Consider the following 18,588-nt stretch of genomic DNA (forward strand, 5'->3'; position numbering starts at 1 on the left):
CATGCGCTTGGGGCCCAATCCCTTACTTGACCTACTGCCTGATTCCTCTTAGGCCAAAGCTGTGGGCTGATTTCAACCCTATGGGGTAGAACTTTATCTTTTTCCATCCCTAGATGAGAATGGAAGCTCAGAGAGGTTAAGCGAGTAACTGAAGGCCACACGTCCCTCTATCCGGGAGGGGTGAAAAGATTCTGGGATCCCCAGGGGGTAGGGAAGCAGGAGCAGCTGCCCAGGGTGCGGACGCAGGCTCTCCTCATGCCTACCGCCAGCTGTGAGCCGTGGATCAGCAAGGATAAGTCATCCACCTTCTTCATCTGACTCTCAGCCACTCAGGGCTTGACCATCTGGTCTCAGGTTCTGGTAAACCTTCTCTCCTTCTCCCCACGACCGCCCATTTCGGTCCAGACAGGCCCTTGAACTTCCTCAGGGTGAAATGGAGCCACAGGCCAAGTCATTTCCCTTTTGGGGACCAGGTTCCTCATTTAGTGTGGCGGGCCATAGTTTTGTGTTTGTTTGTTTGTTTCCTTCCTCTAATAATAGGAGCTCACTATTCCCCACCATCAGTCCGTGTTTTCGGCGGAACAGACTCCATTCCTGGTATCAACTTCTACGAGTCAAGACCCTCTGTTCTAACTGGGGAACATCCAGTGCCCACAGGTTTAAACAAAAGCAAAACGCACAGCAGAAATCCAACCCATACAACCCACCCTGGATGTAGTCACGCGCTTTAATGAAGCAGCCCAGGCTCACCCCTCCAATGGCTGGAGGCAGGGTCTGCTGATCGAAGTCCTGTTGATCCCCATTTACAGAGAGGGGGCAGCAGGGTGATGGAGACAGGGATTTGGCCAACATCACTGAGCCGGTAAAAGCGACCGGAGGTCCAGGTCTGCCCGACCCTAAAGCAGCGGACTGCCCTGTCTCCCAGGGGGTGCGCTGTTCTTAAGGGGACGCATACACTCCCAAGGGGCAGAGCTGTATCCCCAGGAGGACTACCCCCAGCCCTGTACCTAAGCGGGTGGGGCGGGGCCAGTGACTGGGCGGGGCCAGGGCCCCGGGGGCGGGGCGACACCAGTCGCGTTAGGTAACCCGCGCCTGCGCAGCTCCGGCCGCCGGGAGCCTGCGGCTGGGACTCCAGTGCGGCTCGGTCCACCTTGCCGGGCTCCCGCGCTCCGGTCCGCGCGCGTCTCTTCCGTGGGATCCGAGGCCCCGCTCCGCCATGAACCGGTGCGCCGAGGCGGCGGCCGTGGCGGCCACGGTGCCGGGCGCGGGCGTGGGGAGCGCGGGGCTGCGGCCGCAGATGGTACCCCGCCAGGCGTCCTTCTTCCCACCGCCCGTGCGCAACCCCTTCGTGCAGCAGACGCGCCTGGGCGCGGGGAGGCGCATCCAGGTGAGTGTGTGCGTCAGAGGGGAGGCAGCGGGCGAGGGGCGAGCTCAGAGAGAAGGTGCATCAGGGGAGGGGCGTGGGTCAGAGAGAGGAGGCAGGCCAGGTGAGGGGCGAGGATCTGAGAGATGAGATGATCCGAGGGTGCCATAGGTGTCACAGGGGAGGCATCTGAGGGGGGCGTGAGTCTGGGAAGCAAAGGCTCTGAGGGAGAAAGAGCTGTAGATCCGAGAGGAGAGGCTTGTGCGGGGGCCATGAGTCTGCAAGGGACGGAGAGGTGGGTCGGAGGATGGAGGGACCTGGAGGATGGCCTGGGGGTGGGAGGGGGCGTGTGGGGAGGGAAGGTGCAGAGCGCATGTGGGTCTGAGTCGGAGGTCCTAGCCAGGAGGAGGCAGAGCAGGCCGGTGGCCAGGGACGCATCCATTCCATGCGGAGAAGGGGGAGTGGATCCGTGAGAACTTCCATTGGAGTGTGAGGATGTAGCTGGGCGCCAGCCTACACAGGAGCGTGGGTTTGGGGAATTTTGTTTGTTTAGGGAAGGAGAGGAGTGAGTCTGGGATGGAAAGGGTGAGTGAGAACGCAGAGAGCCCAGGTCCGGGGTTGGAACAATAAGTGAGACCGAGAAGACCCAGCCGAGCAGAGGCATCAAGGGTAGGAAATGGGAATCCAGGAAAAGGGATGATGAGGGTCAGCTTGGGGTGTTCCTTTTTGGCCCGGAATCCGTCTTCACCCAAACACTTCTCCCAGATTCGAGGAGGAGAGGCAGCCGGGACGCCCCTCCACTGTTGACAGTGGCCACATGCAAAAAGGAAGTGTCCTTTCCTGTCCTTTTTCTGGTAAAGCACTGCCTTTCCCATGAACAGTAACTCTTCGGACTTCCTCTTTGGTGAAGTTAGTGATCAAAGAACAAGATAGACTGCGCAAGCTTCATTGCTCCTGTGCGGTCTGTATGGGGGTGGGGGGAGATGTTTTCTTGTCCGCGTCACAGGTTTCTTTCCTTTGGATTGGAAATAGTGTGATGGATGCACGAAGACCGTCGTGTTGGGCAGTGCAGGCAGGCTGAGTGCCGGGCTGAGCAGCATGGGTGGTGCTGAGAGTGGTGACAGACGGGTGTCTGGTTGAAGAAGGGTGTGAGAGAGGAAGGGGAAAGCCATGTGGTAACAGCTCTTTGTCAAGAAATGAGCCGTTTGAAACTTGGATCTTCATGTCTGTCAGTGGGTAGAGGTTCCCATTGTGTCTTAAAAATGTAGAGACACTTCTGAGGGCAGTGACTGTCATTCAAGATGAATTGTAGTCAGATCCGTCCTACTTGAATGAAAGTGTGTCCATGTATTTGGCTTCATATTTTTGAAAGAGGATCCGAGTGGCAGACTGTAAGTATTTGTATTGCACCCAGAGGAAATTGTTAGGTTTTTTTTTTAATAGCGTGGCCTGTTTCGGTTGAGGGAGCACTTCCCAGTAACTACAAGAGCCGAGGTACAATGGACAGGTCACTGGTCTCAGTCAGAGAACATCTCAGGCCCTGCCCCCTGTTCGTTGTATATCTCCAGCCAAGTCACTTAACTGCTCTGAATGGCACTTTCCTCATCTATTAAATTGGAATAAAGTACATCAAAAGAGGAATAAAATTAAGTGAAGCAATGTGTGAAACAATCGGGTATTGTTCGTTGATCTTAATATTGATAACGATGTTATTGGTTGTCTACATTTTTTTATATATATATTTTTTTATTGAGTTTTTTTACAGAGAGGAAAGGAGAGAGACAGAGAGTCAGAAACATTGATGAGAGAGAAACATCGACCAGCTGCCTCCTGCACACCTCCCACTGGGGATGTGCCTGCAACCAAGGTACATGCCCTTGACCGGAATCGAACCTGGGACCCTTCAGTCTGCAGGCCAACGCTCTATCCACTGAGCCAAACCGGTTTCGGCAGTTAGCAACTTTTAAGTACTACGTTAAAAATCTAGACATTTGTGTGGAAAGGAATGGAATATAGTCTGGGTATTTATTTTAAAAACTAAAAATCCACGTAGACCAGAGATGCAAAATAAGTTTCAATGGCTTGAATGGTCTGGGTGAAGGTAGATGTAATTGAAAAACAGTGTTGGCTATATTATCCGGTTTAAAAGGTGGATATACTTTTTCACTTAAGTATGACTTGATATGACTAATTCAGACTAAATTTAGTTTGAATTCAAATTTAATCTTGAGTGATGATCAGTGTCTTGCTCAAGGACTGTTATCGCTTTTGCATCTCCTGTCAGGGGTTAGCTTGCCCTTCCACCCCCACTTCTCTTTTTTGACTAAGGTTCTGCTACTGACTGGCGTGGGAAAAGAGTAGCCTGGCTTTCATTTCCTCAGCAGAGTATGGGATGGACATGAGTGTTTAATGGACATTAAACAAATGGACATTGTGCGGTCATTTACCATATAAAAATATTTGTTTAAATGCCTACTATGTGCCAGGCACAATACAATTCTCTGGAGATACAGCAGTGAAAAGAGAAATGAGGACCCTGCCTATCTGAAGCTTATATTTCACAGAAAAAAATTAAACAAGTACAAAAACATACAATATCATGTTTTTGTAAGCGCAGAGATGAGGATAAGCCTGATAGAGTGTTGAAAGAATGTCTTTCTACAGAGATGACATATTACCAAATAGAAATGTGATGGAGAATCCTCCTAATTTTTCAGAATTACTCAAAATTGCTCTACTATTATTTGTTGCAAACATGGAAGAGGCATAGAAAAAAAAAAAGGTTGCTCACGATTTGACAACTTAATTAAAATCCATGTTACCCGCTCATTTGGAATGTTAGTGAATCTTCTAGGAATATCCTATAACCTCATCACAACTTTTCCTTTAGGGTCTATGCTATGGTCCTTTCTTCCATTCAGGATTATTTCTTGGCCATTGGCCAGGCTGTCTTTATTCGAGCTGCCTTGGAGCCAAACCACTGCCGTCTTTTCTCATCAGAATCACAATCCTCATTAAAAGGTACCATGAAGAAATTGAAAGGGCAAATCATGGGATGGGAGAACATATTTTCAATACATATGTCGATCAACAAAAGACTCTTAGGAAGAATATATAAAGAACTCCGACAAATGGATATGAAAAAGACTAACCACCCAGTAAAAATGGACCAAAGACTCGAACAGGCGCTTCAAATAAGAAGTTAAAGCGATGACCAACCAACACCTGAAAAACTTGCTCCGTCTATCAAGGAAGTGTGAGTTAAAACCTCAGTGAGCTAGCATTTTCCACCCACCAGCATGGCTGCAAAGACTGTCAACACCAAGGATTGGTGAGGATGTGAGGCAACAGGATCTTTCATACTTTTGTTATTAGACATGCAAAATGGTACAACCTCTTTGGAAACCAGTTTGACAGTTTCTTACACAGTGAAGCATGCTCTGACCCAGCAGTTTCACTCCCAGTGATACGAACATATATGTTCACACAGGGACGTGAACATTCATCTTCATAGTCAAAAACTTACAATAAGGCCAGCTGTCCATGAACAGATGAGTGGATAAGTGAGCTGTGATCCATCCACACAATGGAATCATACCTGCAATGAAAAAGACTGCCCTCCTTACGCATATGGCAGCATGGTGGAATCTCAAAAATACGAAGTGAATGAAGCCAGACATAAAAGTCCATCTTGTGTGATACCATTTAGGTAAAAATCTAGGACAGGCAAGACTATAGTGAAAGAAAGTCGCAGTGTTTCCCAAGGGCTGGGGAGAGTGTATTGACTGGAATGTTCTATATCTTGATCCTGGTGGTGTTTGCATAGCAACATACATTTGAAAAACGCATCATCTACACACTTGAACTAGGTGCATTTTATTTTATGTAAATGGTGTCTTAATAAAGTCGATGTTTTAAAGACATTAACAACACCAGATGTTGGCCGGTATGTACAGTGGCTGAAAGGGCCATTTTAAAAAAGATACAGCCACTTATTTTTATCAACTTTGCCTTTCAGACTTTCTTTCTTGGAATTGTCCTGCTTCCGGTTCGTGCCTTACTGCTTGGCTTAGTTTTATTACTGGCATGGCCATTTGCTGCGATTTCAACAGTATGCTGTCCTGATAAGCCGACCCATCCACTAACTGGTTGGAGGAGGTAAGAAATAGTTACATCGGAATATGAAGTAAATCGCCATTCAGACATTCAGTTAGTGAGCAGTAGCTTTATCTAACTGCTACCAACTCAGTTTCCATCACTTATTTTTGTTTCTCAGATGAGACCGTTCTTAATTGATCATATGCAGGAATTACTGCCCAAGAACCGATCACCTTTTGTTGAAGTTGTTGCTTCCTAATATTAAAACATTTTGTTTTCTGAATTATTGCCAAAGAGGGATAGATCCCTGGTTCTCAAAGACCCGGTTAGTGTACCTGACACCATTGCAGTGGAAAAATACCCGGCTTCTTTTGTTGTTGTTCTTCCTGAGTTTTCACATTTGCTTTTGTCCCTCTATAATAACTACATACTTCAGTAAGTGATATAATTAAGTGGATAAATTATAGTCTATTAACTCATTACTTTAGTGATGATGATGATTATTATTTTAAACCTCACCCAAAGATATTTTCCCATTGATTTTTAGAGAGAGTGGGAGAGGGAAAGACAGAAATAGCAATGTGAGAGAAACACATCAATGGGTTGCCTCCTGCACCAGCCCTGACCAGGGCCCAGGCCGGGGAGGAGCCTGCATCTGAGGTATGTGCCCTTGACCGGAATTGAACCCAGGACCCTTTGGTCCTCAGTCCGATGTTTTATCCACTGAGCCAAACCAGCTAGGGCTTTAGTGATTATTGGTAGCAACAATTTCATTATTAATCAGTGTAGCCAAGTTTTATTAAACATTAGCGTTGAGGCCACTGGCACTGCTTTTCAAGCAGTATGTAATTAGCCTCGTGCTAGAGAATAGACTAATGATTAATTGGAGTTACTGGTAAAAGTCCATTTCCATGGGGCAGAACCCACTTGTTGCCATACGTACGTATGTTTGAAAGCAAAGGCCCTTCACGTGGACTCCTGGGATTTCACAGAAACCCGTAGGTGGGTTTTAGGGCACTGTTAAACTTTCTGAAATTGTGCACATTTTTTTTGTGTGTGCACAAAGATCTGTTCCTTTTATCTCAACCTCAAATGAGACTATGTCCTCCCAAAATTTTGAGAAACACTGTTTTAGGAGCCTTTGAGGAAATATGCAGTTTGCTATTAAATTCATGTTCGAGTGAACAATGTCAACATGAAACACATGGAAGCTGGTGTGAACTAGAACTAAATCCACGGCCCGCAATGCCCCGGGGAGAACTTATACCACCTCAATCCTTGCAAATCAGACTCCCTTGTTTTATAACTCAAGGTTGTCTGTCACTGAAAACATACTGTAAATGACATTTTTCATCACCCACTGGTTCCTTTCACTTATTTCCTTGGTTGCTATTATTAGTGGCTTGTAGAAACCTATAACAGTCTAAAGCATCGGTTCTCAACCTGTGGGTCGCGACCCCTTTGGCGGTCGAACGACCCTTTCACAGGGGTCGCCTAAGACCATCCTGCATATCAGATATTTACATGACGATTCATCACAGTAGCAACATGACAGTGATGAAGTAGCAACGAAAATAATTTTATGGTTGGGTCACCACATGAGGAACTGTATGTAAAGGGCCAGAAGGTTGAGAACCACTGGTCTAAAGGGTCAGAAAACAGATAAAATAAAGGTTGGAAAAGGAAGTCCTATTTTCTTCAAAGAAGCCTCCTCTCAAACAGGTAACATTGGAGTTATCACGCAACACTAGACTTTTAGCCATTAAAAAAACAACAATACTTTAACTAGAAGTCTTTCGTGACTTTGAATATGGGGTACTTCGGAATGTAGCTGTCAGAAGCCCCATCACTATGAATCGGAAATAGGACTAGTGGGAACTCCATGAAAGAGGGAGCTTTTTATTTCTATACCAATAGCGATCTTAGCTCTCCACGAAAGGGCAAGAAGGAGAGAGGTGGCCATTCCTCTGGGTCCCCTGGAAAAGTACTTTGGCTTTCTGTGTCTTACTTCTTGCTGTGAAGTCAAAGTCAGACCAACTTCCTCAGCAGCTAGTTGCTTCATCGTTCCTCACTGTCATCGTACAAGATTGTTGAGAGAATTAGACAGGGAGCCCACCTGCTAAAACGCCCATCAGTTGTCTTACGGGAGGATATACGTAGTATTGTATTTTCATGGAAAGCTATAGGTGTTTCCATTTCTAGGGGCATATGTTTTGCTTTCGCCACTCATTGGCGTCTATCGAGGACAGGGGCTGGACCTTACTTGTGTGTCCAGCAGAGTTCCTGGCACAATGTGATGAGTTAATTATTCATCTTGAATAACCGAGCCTTTGGAAAACGTTAGCAATTAGATTTCCAGAATTGTCTAAGTGAATGACCGTGAGATGGTGAATTTCCTTAAGATTCTTGATGACGTCTTAGAAGCCTGACTCCTTAAAAAGTATTCCTAAAATAACGCCGAGGACAGTTTCAGCATGAGAACTCTAAAAGTGCTCGGGGAGATGGCGGCATCTTTGTTACTCACATGTAGATTCCCAAGGTGGTTACCTGGAAGGGCAATACTGATGTGAACTTCTCAGAGGGATGTGTGTGTGTTGAAAACTCACTCTGTTCACTTTAGAGTCACAGAAGAATAGAGCCGATTACTAGCCGTATGTCCTTGGGGGGGAAAAGTTACTTCTCTGCGCCTCAGCTTCCTGAAAAATGGGGATGATGATAATAATAATAAGTAACACCTGTTGTATAAAATCGGGCCGAGGAGTAAAGGAATTCATCTAGGCAGAGGATTCCGAACGGTTCCTGGCAGAGAGCGTTCCATGGGAGTGTTCGTTATTCTTCTTAGCTTGTATTTTGAAACGAAGTGTTCTGATGCGTTTGGGGTTCCACCTCGTGTTGTAGAGTAACGCCCAGCGTTAGCGGCAGGGAGCGAAGCTCATTCTGTCTTTTCCACGTGTGTGTTTTCGAAGGAAAATCACTCACCCAGTCTTGAAGTTTCTGGGTCGGGCCTTGTTCTTCTCGATGGGGTTTTCGGTTACTGTGAAGGGGAAGATCGCGAGTCCCGTGGACGCCCCGATTTTTGTCGTGGCCCCCCACTCCACCTTCTTCGATGGGATCGCCTGTGTCGCCGCGGGGCTGCCGTCCATGGTTTCTCGCAACGAGAACGTGCAGGTGCCTCTGATTGGCAGTAAGTACCTGTCAGGTAACATGGATAAAAGAGTTTCACGTTCGTGCCTTGTGAAACCCACATTTAGCTTACTGGTAGGTTTTTAAGACACTTTAAAATAATGAAATATCTCATATGTCCTTCCTTTTAATGAGGTACGATATCTTAAGAATGACTTTATGAAAAAAGATTAAACTTCCCTCCCTTGTAATTCTTTTAAAACCTTACTTTTAGCACTGGACCATCATCCCTTTCTGTTCTTTTTTTTTAAAATATATTTTATTAATTTTTTACAGAGAGAAAGGGAGAGGGATCGAGAGCTAGAAACATCGATGAGAGAGAAACATCGATCAGCTGCCTCCTGCACACTCCCCACTGGGGATGTGCCCGCAACCAAGTACATGCCCTTGACCGGAATCGAACCCGGGAGTCTTGAGTCTGAAGGCCGACGCTCTATCCACTGAGCCAAACCGGCTAGGGCTCTTTCTGTTCTTATATATAAAAGGCCAGTTTTTCAAATACCAAACATGCTTGATTTTTTTTTTGAGAGAGAGAATTTAACCACAGAATTTGTGGAAGCGCCCGATGCATGCTACTTCATGAATTTCTCTTCAGGCATTAGGCTGATGAACACACTACATTTTTTTTTTTTTGTCCTAACTCTGCTTTTTTCATTTCCCCCAAACCTCCATGAGGGACCCATGTGTAAATCTCTGGAAGTTATGATGTGGAACAGTAAGTGCTTCCTGCCGTAAAAAATAATGAAGCAAGTGAAATGTTTTTCCCACCCGATGCTTGCGTCCCTCCCTTGGGGAATGGTCTCCAAGTAACTGCTCCCTGTGGTCCCAAGGTCATTGCAAGCATCAGACCAGACGACGAGAGCGCGAGTGTGAAAGTTGCCCGATACGGACTTGGTACCTGCGGGAATACTAGTCATTCATTTGGCTGTGAACACTCTCTTTTTCAGTGTAACTCCCTGCTTTGTGTAACAGGCGTTTTCCTGAAAAGTCGCATAGCAATGGATTTTTGGTAAATTGAGATTGACTTTGCATGTGCTAGGAAGGTAGGCATTTAAAAGATTGTTGTGCTGGAAATTTTAGTAAAATGAATAATAATTGCTTTGGACTCCTGTGTACTTTGAATTCACATAACCAGTTTTCAGGACGTCCCTAAAATAAAACCAGACAATCTTGACATTTCAAAAGTTTAATGTCAATTGAGGAAGAAGACCGGCAGGGAACAAATTGCATTTACTGTTTTTCATATTCCTGCTGCTGATGTCTGTGAAGTCAAATGAAATATTTTTAGCTAGAAATTTCCACCTCTCCTTTTAAAACCGGAAGCTGAGTTCTAATAAACTTTGAATTAGAGGGTGTGTGTTGTTTTTTTTTTTAAAGTTGTTCTCTTTTATTTGCTTTCATTTTAATTTCCATACAGTTTGTTTAATGATTTACCCAGTGTTATCATGTTGGTAGCGTTAGCCAAAAAAAAAAAAAAAAGGCTTGGTTGTAAATTTTCTTTGTTTTAAAGGACTGTTACGGGCTCTGCAGCCAGTGTTGGTATCCCGCGTAGACCCGGATTCCCGAAAAAACACAATAAATGAAATCATAAGGCGAGCAACCTCAGGAGGGGAATGGCCCCAGGTAAAACACAGGCGATGTTGACGTGAATACATTGAGAACTGAATCTGAGAAGTCCCCTTCCCCATGAGATACTCAGGGAATTAAATGTATCATTTTTTTTTTATTCTCCGAACTCTTTGAACCAGTTTTTACTTTGTGTTATAAAAAGTAGACTCCCTACCTCTGAATTTATTTTCCTTTTTAAAGACGAGATGCTAATGCTCTGTTCTACTCAACAGTATGGAGGGCTTATACTAAACAAGTAGTTAAGATCTTGACTCTTATCTGAAGTAGATTTGGGTAGAGCTTTTCAGTTCAGGGGGGCATGTCAGAATCACCTGTAGCAGCTTTTCACACTTGACCATCTCATCACCCCCTTCCACTGGAATGAGTGCCTATTGAAGGTGAGGGAGGGGCAGCACTGATGGGAGAAAGAAAGCCCCATGGGTGATGCTGGTAAGTATTTCTCTACCTTAGCCCAGGTGAAAGCAGGTGATCGCTAGCAGAACTAATGGCCCCGCAGTGATCTGGCCATCCCTGACGTTAGAGTGTAGATGTTAGAGTACCCAGAAGAGCATGGCCCACTGAGAGGCTGTAGAAACCAAGGCATGTGAGGAATCTATATATATAAAAGCCTAAGCAACCATTATGACCAAACGACCAACCGGTCAACCCGTCACTATGACACACACTGACCACCAGGGGGCAGATGCTCAATGCAGGAGCTGCCCCCTGGTGGTCAGTGCTCTCCCACAGCCAACCTCCCGTGGCAGGCCAACCTCCCGAGGTCCCTCCACCCTGGCCGGCTGGCCCTGATTGCTCCGATAAGGACTAGGCAAGACAGCCCCGATTGACCCTGATCACCGGCCAGGCAGAGGGACCCCACCAGTGCACGGGACCCCACCAGCGCACAAATTCGTGCACCGGGTTTCTAGTGGTTTAATAAAAGTGAATGGGGAGAAGTGGCATTTAGAATAAGGCTTCCATTTTTCCTCTTTGGACCCAAAAACAGATCTAGGACTGGTAGGTGAAAGTTAATACGTAGGTAGATTTCCACTCATTTTGCTCAACTCAAGGAACGTTTTGAGCTTGGCATGTCAGCATTTTGAAAAACCCTAACTTAACTCTAGTGCCGTGTCACATATAGAAATTTTTTGATATTTGCAACCATAGTAAAACAAAGATTTATATTTTTGATATTTTATATATTTAACTGCCATTTAACAAAGAAAAATCAACCAAAAAAATGAGTTCACGTGTCACCTCTGACACGCGTGTCATAGGTTCGCCATCACTGGCCTACATGTTGCTCTTGACCGTGACTTAGGTCTACATCATCTTCCCAATCTGTTTGGATCCGAAGTATCACCAAGAAACATTTGCTAAGTGTATATTCTAGTCAAAGCTTTAATCTACAGTATTTTTCTAATTTCTTACTGGTCAGACTACATACCAAATGCCTGTCATCTGACTCTGGCTTTCATTAGAATCAAGGGTTAGCCTTTGATTTCGTCTCTGTTTTATAAGAATTGGAAGCTATCTGTGAAGTATGTGAGAAAGTGAATGATGAGCTAATCAATTAATTAGACTGAAATATTAAATCTATTCCTTTTCTTCCAAGATACTAGTTTTCCCAGAAGGTACTTGTACTAATCGCTCCTGTTTGATTACTTTTAAACCAGGTGAGATCAATTAAATTATGTATTGTGACAAAGTCGTATGGACGATTTCTCGAATGATTTGATAGTGGTGCACAACCGAACGCATTGGTTTGCTCTGAGCGTTGCTTCTTTTCCGGCAAAAAGATCTTAATGTTACGAAGCCACAGAATGCACTTCTTTACTTTCTCTTTTGGTATCATAACCCCCTCTTCCTGGGAGAGAGAGAGAGAGAGAGAGAGAGAAAGAGAGAGAGAAAGTGTGTGTGTGTGTGTGTGTGTGTACGTGCCCGTGCGCGCTCCACTTACTGGTGGATTTTCGTTTTTTCTCCAAGGACTTGGTCACAGGCACCCAGGGTCCTGTGTCATCAAGTGGAAACCTATTTCGATGATCATTATCATGCCTTCTAAGGCTCGTTTAATTTTTTTAATATTATCAAGCCACGAGTTTCATAGTAATGTGTAATTTTGCAACACTTGGCAATACTTTAAAACGTTCCTGTATTGGCCGCCAGAATGCTCACAGCCAAAGTTAAAACCCCCTGTTGTCCACTGTGGTAGTTCTGGCTTCAAGCATTTGGTTTCGTCTCGATTTTCTTACTTCCTCTCTGCCTTGATTTTTGCCATGACTTCGAAAAAGAAAGTCCCTGTCGAATAATAGGTATTTGGAAAATGAAAGCAGATGGGGATGTAAATTAGTGAATATTTCAAGTGACGGACCCATATGTAATGTTTTGCTTACATAATTCTGCATTTTCAAAATCTCGCCTTTTGGTAAACACGAGGGATTTACCAGCATTTAGCAAATAGTTTTTTGTTTTTTTTAAAATATATTTTATTGCTTTTTTACAGAGAGGAAGGGAGAGGGATAGAGAGCCAGAAACATCGATGAGAGAGAAACATCGATCAGCTGCCTTCTGCACGCCCCCCACTGGGGATGTGCCCGCAACCAAGGTACATGCCCTTGACCGGAATCGAACCCAGGACCCTTGAGTCCACAGGCCGACGCCCTATCCACTGAGCCACACCGGTTCTGGCAGCAAATAGTTTCTTATGTGCGCTCTGAGGGCAGTTCCCGTGTGTCATTTCTTAGTACATTTTTTTCTCTGTTGTAAAACCTGTACCCACACAAAGCCTTGGTAATAAGATTTCATCCTGGTCATAGGCGCCTTCATCCCGGCGGTGCCCGTGCAGCCAGTCCTCCTCCGATACCCCAACAAGCTGGTAAGCACCCTGTCTCCCTCTGGGGAGACTCTCAGGCATCCCACCAGCACAGGTGCCCCAGGCCCCTTCCGGTCATTCGAACGAAGGTCTGGAGAGATGAGTGGCGGGAGCAGAGGGCGAGTCTCGTTGCCCTTGGCTTTGAAGCGTTGCCCAGACAGACCTGTGTTTGCTGATGCCAGGACCGCATTCTGGTTTTGCTACGACGAAGCCACATGCGGACGCCCCCTCGGCTTCTGCTCTGCTGTCACTGCGATGTACGGTGCGCCCTCGGGTTCAGGGTCTCCTTAGAGAACCCGCATCCATTTGTGCTTTTCGTGAAGCCACGAAGGAAACTTCCCCGGAGTCACTGGCCGTAGCTGGTGGGCGAGGATTGAAGAGGCAGGGTAAGGGTGGGGTAGGCTTGGCGTTTAATTATGGGATCAGGATTTACTGTCTGTGTGACCCCTGGCAAGGAGCTTCAATCAGAAAATATTTTAAAAGGACCTAAAATCCTCCAGGAAGTCCCCATTTGGCTCAGGAAATGGTCACTTCTGCTCCCGGCGGGCACCTGGTTGTCTTCTGGGCATGGATTGTGCCACCGTTCCCCTAAGCCCAGGTTTTCGGAGGATGTTTGGGGGCTGAGAGGACCGTCATTTACCAGGGAATTTCCATAAAAAGGCAAGATGTAGTCGCTGTTAGTGAAGATGAGGAGTTCTCGATCAAGTCAGCTTTCTATTCAGTGGCTGGTTTCGCCACCACGGATGTCTGTAGTTAAAATGACAATCTATCAGATTTTTACTCATTGAATTTCTGACTATGGGTTTGCATTTTTCATTTATTCAAGTTCCTTCACTTTGCATTACTTTATTTATTTAAAATATATATATTTTTTTATTTCAGAGAGGAAGGAAGAGGGAAAGAGAGATAGAAACATCAATGATGACAAAGAATCATTAATCGGCTGCCTCCTGCGCACCCCCTACTGGGGATTGAGCCCGCAACCTGGGCATGTGCCCTTGATCAGAATCGAACCTGGGACCCTGTAGTCCACAGGCCGATGCTCTATCCACTGAGCCAAACTGGCTAAGGCACTTTACATTACTTTAAACTTTTCTCCCAAATTATTCGCTCTCTCTCTTTAGAAAAACTGATGTTTTTTGGGTTTTGTAAGCAAATTCATTATCCAGAGATGTTCATATTCAGAGGAAAATAGCTAAGCACACATGGTAGATTTTTTTAAAAGTCAGAGCAACTGAGTTCCATAAAAAGGTGGTTACGTCAAGGAGACGGATTTTGGCTATGTAGATATATAATCCAAGAATGCATGGTTCAGACCACTGTTGTTTAATAATAACAACATGCTCGTTCCATTTTCCAACATAATGCTTCTCATTTAGAGAGAGCATGCTTACTGTATTGAAATAAGGTTTCTGTTTCATTTGGTATTCTCTGCACTAACAGCTTAAATACTCTTGTTGTAGGATACTGTGACGTGGACGTGGCAAGGATATACATTGTAAGTTGCTCATCTCTGTTACTTATATACATTTCATTCTAGTGAGGAAAAAGAAAGATTTTTACTTTTTTTTAAAAAAAGACTTGCTTTTGTGAAAGTAAAGATTTCTAATCAGATCCTTAAATTTTGTAGCTGACACGTCTCCATAGAGAGCATTCCTCTCCTGCCCATTGACCCCGTGGCCCCATGTACAGAATTCCTGCCTTGTCATGTTCTAATGGGTCTTCAGGGATTAACCACCACCTCTTGGCAACATCCCAGCGACCTAAGTTTGCATCCTCTGTAGCTTTAATTCTGTGGTTTCCTTTTCATTGCCGACTCAGCACTACCTCACGTCTTTCTTGTTATTTTACTATATATATTTGGGCTTAAGCAGTCTGGAGTAATGCAGTCCTATGGCCTAAAGCCGTGGTTGGCAAACTGCGGCTCGCGAGCCACATGCGGCTCTTTGGCCCCTTGAGTGTGGCTCTTCCTAAGCCTGAGGAGTACCCTAATTAAGTTAATAACAACGTACCTACCTATATAGTTTAAGTTTAAAAAATTTGGCTCTCAGAAGAAATATCAATCGTTGTACTGTTGATATTTGGCTCTGTTGACTAGTGAGTTTGCCGACCACTGGCCTAAAGTGTGAGCTGAGAAAAGAGCTAACCAAGCTTGTAGTTCCGTTCTGGATGGGAAAAGCGTAGGGCTCAGCAGTTTCTGAAAACCCTTCGGAGAGGAGAGGAATGCACTTTCACTCTTAACCAAGCCGGAGTGAAATGGGCCTTTAAATAGGATGGAACCTGTAGAGCAGGGGTCCTCAAACTTTTTTAACGGGGGGCCAGTTCACTGTCCCTCAGACGGTTGGAGGGCCGGACTATAGTTTAAAGAAAAAACTATGAACAAATTCCTATGCACACTGCACATATCTTATTTTGAAGTAAAAAAACAAAACGGGAACAAATACAATATTTGTATTTGCATGTGGCCCGCGGGCCGTAGTTTGAGGACTCCTGCTGTAGAGCCTCCGTCCGCGGCCTGTTTATGTTTCGGTGGGGAACCTGTCAAACCCCTGGTTTGGAGGGCTTTGCCAAGGGTTATCCGGTCATGCCTTTGATACCGTTATGCACAGAATTCAAGGACCATTGTTGGTGGACAGGTGACAACCACGTGGAAATATTGAAAAGGAAATCATTTGCTTTCAAAGTATACTATGGGCTCCCCCCTTTGACTAACCTTTTTAGACAATCCCAACAAATTCTGAAAGTCAGATATTGCTACACTTTCTCTCTCCAATTTGTGCGTGTGAATTGCTTTGAAATAATAAATTTAAGTCAGAAATTGTAACGGATGAACCAGTTGCACCTGTTACTGCTGATCAACATGTCAGACGGGTATGATCCTCTTACACTGCAGTCCTTGAAGCAAGGTCAACTGCACCCAAAATAAAGAGCAGAAATCGCAAAGGGCATCTAGACATCATGTTACCACTCACCTTCAGGAAATCGGTGCACTCGTTTGGCTAGAATAAAACTTTCATGGCGCTACTGGTTGTGAGTAACTGGTGTTCAGCTTTTTGACGGGGGAAACTTAGGAGAAACAATTAGTACGAGAGCATTTTAGAGAAAGAGGTGCCTAAAAATTGGCTGGAGAGTGTATCTCTATATCCTAACATGGGCCATCCTTGGAGCCTTCCAGGTTGAGTTCCTTAAGGAGCTGGTGAGTTTGGGTTCACTGTTCAGTCAATATGATTTTTTTTGTTGTTCAGGTAGATGTGAAGGTCAAACAAGAGAAAGCATTTCTGGAAGGGGGGACGGGGCTAGAAAATAGAAGATTTTTAGTTCATCGAGCCTTCTAACCTGGGAAGTGTATGGTAAAGGGGAAATGGAAATAGGAGAGAGAATTCGGAAAAGAAAGAGGGAAAATCAGATGGTCAGAATGAAAGATGTCTTAGGACTTAGCAACCCACACAGAGCCTTCAAAAGGCACCCCTCTTTTGTGTCCACACGCCCCATTGCACTCACTTGTGGGAATGCTCATGCCAATCTCTGTCCTCTGGCCCGGTTCCTGGTGGATTCAGCTGTGTGTCTGTTCCTGCTAAGTCAGCTTTCTCCATCGCCCTTGCTCCATGCGCTACTCAGGACGTGGGTTCTAAGAAATTCTACCCCCAAGCAGATACCCAGGAGAGGACTCATGAATTTGGGGAATAAACTGAGAGAGAGAGCAGCCACGGAAAAGCGGATCTGTCTCCGCCCAAGAAGTGCTGTTTGCTTTGTGTGTAATGAGAATCGTAGGTGTGGTTCTATTTATTTATTTTTTTACAGCATTTAGAATTATCTCTTCAAATCACTGACTTCCAAAGCTCAATTAAACAATTAAAGAATAATTACGGCAGACAATATGGGTTGACTTTGTTTGCTTGCGGTTGACAGTGAAATATTTTCTTCGCCCTGTAGATGGAAGATCTGAGAAGTGATACTTAGGTTAACTATTTACAATTAATTATGAAATTGGTCGATCTATTTTTATAAATTCTCTCTTTAAATTCCTTGTTTAAATGCCTCAAATTTTTGTCTTAATTCTCTTCAAGTAATTTTTTACAATTAAATCATATGTTAGCTGCTTTAACAGTAAAACAAAAAGGTTGGTTGGTTGGTTGTTTTCACAAACACGTAATCTGATCCACTCGGCCAGATTAAAATCCCATAGAACTCTTATCTGGAGAGTCTGTATATATACTAGAAAGCTTCAAGTTGGAACAGCTATTTCAAAAATTACTTTTCGAGGGTTGATTGTAACCACCTCATGGAAGCCTTTGTCTAGCTTTACCATGAAATTTGAGACTTTTCAGAAGATTCCCCCACAGTGAAAACATTTATTAGTAACTGAGACAATTATGATTCAGTTTCTGCTTTTAAGAAAGGCCGACTGATTTTGTTTTTTAAGTATCAGAAAAGAGTTTAATAATGTTCTACTCCGGCGTGATCCTGTAAACACATTTATGAATCTTAAAAAACTTGGCCTTGGGTAGTTTCTCCAGGGACATAGGCTTTTGAATCCGAGTTGTCAAGGAGATTTCAAAGTTGGGGTTCAGTCTGCTGAGCTGCAGCTCTGACTCACAAATACATACATGGTATTTCATGTGGTGATTGAACTTGTGCTTTTTCAATATTTTTATTGATTTTAGAGAGGAAGGGAGAGGGAGAGGGAGAGAGAAACATCAATGATGAGAGAGAATCATTGATCGGCTGCCTTCTGCACACCCCCTACTGGGGATCGAGCCTGCAACCTGGGCATGTGCCCTGACCAAGAATCAAACTGCGACCTTCTGGTTCATAGGTAGATACTCAACCACTGAGCCACACCAGCCGGGCAGTGATTGAACTTTTGAATGCCAAGAATAATCTGAGTGTAAGGAGTGTTACAGCTGCCATGGGGCATTTATAAGCCCAAAATATGTATGATGTTTGGCCTGGGTGCTCTGTGTGCGGAAGGGGGTTGTTGGGTAATATTAGATGATCCTTGTCTCACCATGTAAAGGGAACTTCTCTTTTTCCTCTTCAGCTTTCAGCTGTGTGTGCTCACCTTCTGCCAGCCCTACACGAGGGTGGAAGTTGAGGTAAGTCGTTCAAAACGTGGCCGTGGAACTTGAGATTTGGCCTTTCCTATTATTTTGAACTAGAGGCCCGGTGCACGAAATTCGTGCACAGGTAGGGTCCCCAGGCCTGGCCGGCAATCAGGGCCAATCTATGGGGCGATCTGGGGGCAGCTCCTGCATGGAGCATCTGCCCCCTGTGGTCAGTGCACGTCATAGCGACCAGTCGTTCCACCATTTGGTCAATTTGCATATTAGGCTTTCATTATGTAGGACTCCTTGTCTGCAGAGACCACATGTGCAAAGATCGGAAGTTAAACCCACCATCTTTCAAATAAGCCCTGTGTACAAATTGTGTATCTAAACCCAGGCGATCAGGTGTAGCCTTTAAC

The 18,588-nt window shown here is 44.8% G+C and overlaps 1 protein-coding gene across 2 annotated transcripts in view; it reads left to right on the forward strand.

The window, feature by feature from the left end:
- Nucleotides 1-1,216: 1,216 nt before the first annotated feature.
- Nucleotides 1,217-18,588, forward strand: part of LPCAT2 (lysophosphatidylcholine acyltransferase 2) — a gene marked incomplete at its 5' end in the record, with an annotated part of 51,929 nt that continues 34,557 nt past the window's right edge. For both annotated transcript variants that reach the window (XM_081107849.1, XM_081107848.1), the window contains 8 exons: nucleotides 1,217-1,387; nucleotides 5,382-5,521; nucleotides 8,428-8,645; nucleotides 10,155-10,267; nucleotides 11,868-11,928; nucleotides 13,069-13,127; nucleotides 14,588-14,622; nucleotides 18,166-18,220. In XM_081107849.1, coding sequence (XP_080963975.1) covers nucleotides 1,217-1,387; nucleotides 5,382-5,521; nucleotides 8,428-8,645; nucleotides 10,155-10,267; nucleotides 11,868-11,928; nucleotides 13,069-13,127; nucleotides 14,588-14,622; nucleotides 18,166-18,220 — 852 coding nt within the window. The remainder of the gene's footprint in view (nucleotides 1,388-5,381; nucleotides 5,522-8,427; nucleotides 8,646-10,154; nucleotides 10,268-11,867; nucleotides 11,929-13,068; nucleotides 13,128-14,587; nucleotides 14,623-18,165; nucleotides 18,221-18,588) is intronic.

The sequence above is a fragment of the Myotis nattereri genome, assembly GCF_964212035.1.
Source record: "Myotis nattereri genome assembly, chromosome: 15".
NCBI classification, from domain to species: Eukaryota; Metazoa; Chordata; class Mammalia; order Chiroptera; family Vespertilionidae; genus Myotis; species Myotis nattereri.